Source organism: Arachis ipaensis, chromosome B03 (assembly GCF_000816755.2).
Source record: "Arachis ipaensis cultivar K30076 chromosome B03, Araip1.1, whole genome shotgun sequence".
NCBI lineage: Eukaryota > Viridiplantae > Streptophyta > Magnoliopsida > Fabales > Fabaceae > Arachis > Arachis ipaensis.
This window is the reverse complement of record NC_029787.2, coordinates 122,503,189-122,508,201: the sequence shown is the minus strand read 5'-3', so window position 1 is coordinate 122,508,201 and position 5,013 is coordinate 122,503,189. Positions and strand designations below refer to the sequence as shown.

Below are 5,013 nucleotides of genomic sequence, written 5' to 3'. Positions count from 1 at the left end.
TTAAAACAACAAATCTTGTGATGTACCTACACAAGTAGACATGATACATCTTGTTGACATAGGATAATGTCCATATAATGACATAAATAATAGGGAGGGCCGATCATATAGGATCATAAGAAAAAAGAAAACGACAATAAACTTACGAAGCTATGCATGAAACTACATGTGCTTTACTAAAATAATAATGATGATGATATTGCACATGTTCCAAAATGAATCCATTAGTGTAAGAACAAATAGTTCTATGAATGTTGTTCAATATGTTACTTTGATGTTTACCCACTGAGAACTTCAAAATGAAAGTTTTCTATTCTCCAATCCAACCTAAACTTTGTGCGGCGGTAACTTGTAAGAATAAAAGATATTGTTTTACAACATGAAGCACAAACAATGAACACAAAGGGAAGATATCTACAGACAAACCAATCTTTGTCTTAGCCCCTAGTTCTATTTACAATTTCAACACGCTTAGATATATATATATATCTTTAATACTCTAGTCAGAAAAGTAAGAATCATGGCAAAAAGTGAATTGTTTTGAGGTAGTTATCATGTTTTTAACGACCATAGAGATAATCCTCATCCTCAAACTCAGAAACTCCTAGCATTGCCAAAGCCAAGTGACTTTTCATCTCATTATTTGTTTGTTCTAGCTGAGAATAACAATCAATCACACATCCATTCCCGAGAAAACCAGACTTCTTTCTTTTAGAGAAAAGAGGTTCTTCTTCACCTTTCAGTATGGCGATAATCTCGTGTATGCCGGGTCGCCGAGATTCCTCGTTTGTGACAGAAGCGGCTGCTGCTTCGATCATCCGAGCGATTTGATTTGAGAATCTCAAACTGCATTTGAGTTGAGGATCAAGCAGCTCGTCAATGGCTCCTTTCCCTTTCTGTAGAAAAGGCTTAGCCTGCAAATGTATGTCAAATTTGATGTTTGTCAATAAGGGAATGTCCATTTGAAAATGAACCAGAAAATTGAACAATTTTCAGTTTTGTTTTGATTTGATTCGTAAGAGAAGCATACAACTAGGCTATCATAGTGTCTTCTGTGATAAAGACAAGGTGAAATTGATATTACTGCTTTCTTCAAAGTTAATGTACTATTAGAAAGGAGCAAGTTATGCTTAAAATGTTTGTTGTTATCAAAATCTCAATCCAAAAAGAAAACCATCATCAGTCAGGAGTTATGGCAAAACTGTGCAAGAATTAAAGTGTTTTAACTCACCCAAAGGACCAAGTTCTCCTCCCCCTGAGACCTTTTTGCTTCAATTGGTTTCCGACCAGTTATAAGTTCCAATAGAACAACTCCAAAAGCATAAACATCAGTCTTATCTGATACTTTCCCATGTTGGAAATACTCAGGAGCCAAATATCTGGTAGAAAAATGTTGATATAGTATATTTAACTTCAGTGATTTGAGCATGAAAACTAATGATGCCAAAAATTCCGAAGTTCTGCATATTCAATTTGAAGGGAATCGAGGGAATATGATCGTACCCAAATGTTCCTTTGACAGTTTTGCAAAGGAAAGGAATTGAAGGCGCCGTAGTCCAAGTAGCTAACCCGAAATCACATAACTACAATCCAACAAAAACAATCAACATGACTTGCAAGGCCAATTAAGACATTGTTTCATATCATCCGATCAATTCACAACAAAACTCACCTTGGGAGTCTTCTTAGAAGAAAGCAGAATATTAGAGGGCTTAATGTCTCTGTGAACAACACATCTTTCAGTTCCATTATGCAGATAAGCCACAGCCTCTGCAATCCCAATTGCAACTTTGTACCTCACAGACCATGGAAGGGGTGAACTACCCTTCCCACCCTTCTTCCTCCCTGTAGAATAAGCCTTGTTATAATCAGTCAAATTCATTGACTTCAAACCAAAGCCTCACTGAAAATACAATAATCAGATAAATGAGTACCCACCATGCAAGTGCCGCTCCAAGCTGCCACCTGAGACATACTTGTACACCAAGAACAAACCCTCCTCCGGGTCAATACAAAAACCAACAAGGGGAACGACGTTTGGGCTATGAAGGGAACTTGCAATCATCAATTCTCTACAAAATGCCTTTGCAGACTCCTTATCTTCCTTGTCCAAGCGTTTTATAGCCACCACAGTTCTCAAAATCCCAACTCTCCCTCTGAAAACACAGCTCAACGCCCCTCTCCCCAATACTCTACCTAACCAACACAAACACAAAGAACTAATCATGATCTCTAACACACAAAAAGAAACCAACTTCAACCAAAACAATAACACAACACCAGCAATACAAAAAGGGTTTTGCTAACGAGTTTGAAAAGTTTCTAATCTCTTCATACATTCAGTGTCATTAGAAACTTAAAAATATTATTTTTATAATAAAAATCTCAACTTTTAAATCCATATAGAAGGCAAGAGGGGGGAAAAGTCACCTTTGGAGAAATTGCGGGTAGCAGAGAGTATTTCAGCATAGGTGAATCTGATCAAAGAGTGTGCAACTGGGGAAATGCTCTTCTCCAAAGACTCAATCCTCCTCCACTTGATCTCTCTGGCGCGTGATTCACTGACACCATTGTCCAAATTCACCATGAGAACCGTTGCAGCACTTGAAGAACTCATGTTGAGGGACTCCAACTCAACCTGAGAACAGAAGCTGAACCTGAAAGAAGAGTGAACCGATTGAGGCTCTGCATTGTTCAACAGTTCAGCTCCACAGCCACCAGACTCAGCAAGAAGCCAAGCCTTGTTGTGCTCCAAATTACCCTTCTTGTTGCTGCATTCATCATCTTTGCAGCTATTCCTCCTCCTACTCGAAGAAGAAGAAGAAGGAGGAGGAGAAGAAGGGCTGGAAAGACATGCAAAACCAAAATCCCAAATCATTTTTCCGAGGAAGGTTCTGAATTTGAGGTTGTTGTGGTCACAGTAGTGATGTGCAAGTAGAGAGGAGGAGGAAGAGGAAGGAGGAGGAAGAGGAACATTTGGGGCAATGGAAATGTCACTGGAATCAGTGCAGGTTCCTTGGGAGAAACCCATTGTGATGAAGTAGATCCCACAACAAAGTGGCACAGAAACCCAGTGGAGAGAGAAGAAATTAAAAAAACTGAATAAAGTTAAAGCTGCTTTGCTTGTGGGGTTGGAGAGAATTTTCTTAGCAGCAACCTACAGAAAAGAAGAGGAGAGAGTATGGGTGTCTAATCTAACTTATAAATAATAATAATATACAGTAGTTGTTAAATGGAGAAAATTTTTGGAATGTGACATTGCATTTGCATCATTATCAATTTCTGATTCAGCAGAGTGGGAGAAGGTGATGAAATAAAGAAAGATTGTAAAAAATGTATTGCAGGATAGAGTAAGAGAGAGAGAGAGAGAGTGAAGAAGACTGGGAAACTACAAAGGCAACATCTTTAGGCCATTATTTAGTAGCTAACCATGGTGGGTCATCCTATTGGGACTAATCAAGAAAATATAGACCTACTCATTATCTAATTATTATTATTATTACTATTATCATTACATCCAAGTTCTGAAACTCTGAAAGTGAGAGATAGCAAAAAAAAACATTTTTTTTCTTTTGAAAAACTTAGAAATATATTGTGTGTATGGGAAATAAAATAACTACATGAATAGCATTATGGCCTTCTTTTTTTTTTCAGAATACCATGTGGATAATAAATAAAAAAATATCCAAAATTTTTGAAAAATTGAAATATTATAAGAGAGACTTTGTGTGCATTTAATTTTGGTTTTGGTAGAAATGAAATGTTTATTAACCTTGATTGCTAAATGAGAAAAGGACAGTAACAAAAGGTAGTATAGAAATGCAATTAAAATAAAGAATGAATGATAACAGTGTTGAGAGTAGAGACAAAGATCCATGTGAAGGGGATTCTGAAGATCAATGGATGTGGATGCGGCATTGGGCAGTTTGGTATCCATCCAACGGCTCACAAGTTACAACCCAACAGCCACTCCTGACAAGTGACAACCCTGCTTCGCTACCTCTGTTTCTTCTTCTTCCTAAATCTTAATTAACCAAACACATTTATTTTGAAAATATTTGTTTATTTATTATTGTTGTTTTATATCTATGAAACAGATTTATTTCTGGTGTGGATCTTGTCATTAGTTTTATGCTTCCGTATTTCTGGCTTTTACACGCAAACATATACTAGAGTAACAATCAATACTTCACCTTTCTTCTTCTTTTTTTTTTCTTTTAATGACGAGGAATACTTCGCTTTTATAATAGGTGGTAGAGGAATCAAGAATATGTCTATCTTTAATTACTTTTATAATATATGACTCTTGATTGTGCTCTATACGACACACCGCTTTAAGTGATTGATAATTTCAACCAATATATAGTTAATAATTTTCATGTTTTTAGTTATTCTAATCACACTCATTTTGTTTAATTATTTTGCGCCCACAGTTGTTGATTCAGAATTTCAGATCAAATAGTAAAATCGTAAAAGTGAGATAATGAAAGTGTATTATTTCGTTTTCAATCATGTATTCAGATCAACTTTGTAGTTTAGTGCAATTCGTTCCTGACGTTCTATCCAAGGTCATTTTAAAGTCTCTTATGATGAAAAGGAAAAAAAAAAGGTAAAATGAGAAGATAATTATAAATCAAACAAAAAATAACATAATTAAGTAATTAAGCAGCTTGGTAAGATATCAGTGTAAAAACTAAAACTGAAAAGGAAAGATAATAATTTTAGTAGTATTGCTTAGAAAATTGTATACTATTATTAAACCATATATTATTATTATTCTATTTAAATAATATCACTTTTTAAATATAGTATGTGCAGTCTCTCGTTAAAAGAAACCGATGATATTACATGTACGAGTGTTTTAGTAATTAAGTGTAATCAAGTTATCACAAATTCAGCAAAAGACAAAAAAAATGCATACGTATGTCATATGCTTTTATTTCTTTGTGCTTCTTTAGCATAAATTTTTTTATTAGAGAGTTCAAAAATACATATTGATATATATGGCACAAA

General features: G+C 35.2%; 1 protein-coding gene across 1 annotated transcript; it reads right to left on the bottom strand.

Moving 5' to 3' along the window:
- Positions 207-3,427, bottom strand: LOC107631265 (probable serine/threonine-protein kinase PBL7). Its single transcript, XM_016334649.2, has 6 exons — positions 2,431-3,427; positions 1,939-2,196; positions 1,673-1,845; positions 1,504-1,583; positions 1,232-1,379; positions 207-914 (listed from the first exon to the last, which is right to left on the bottom strand). Exons 1-6 carry the CDS (start codon positions 3,029-3,031, stop codon positions 561-563), a joined length of 1,614 nt encoding a protein of 537 aa, XP_016190135.1. The 5' UTR covers positions 3,032-3,427; the 3' UTR covers positions 207-560.

Excerpts from the sequence above, each read along its gene's own strand:
- LOC107631265 (XM_016334649.2), bottom strand. The coding sequence starts at position 3,031 with ATGGGTTTCTCCCAAGGAACCTGCACTGATTCCAGTGACATTTCCATT. Across the intron at positions 1,846-1,938 it reads CTTGGAGCGGCACTTGCATG|GGAGGAAGAAGGGTGGGAAG; the intron begins GTGGGTACTCAT and ends CTTATTCTACAG. Across the intron at positions 1,380-1,503 it reads ACTGTCAAAGGAACATTTGG|ATATTTGGCTCCTGAGTATT; the intron begins GTACGATCATAT and ends TTTTTCTACCAG.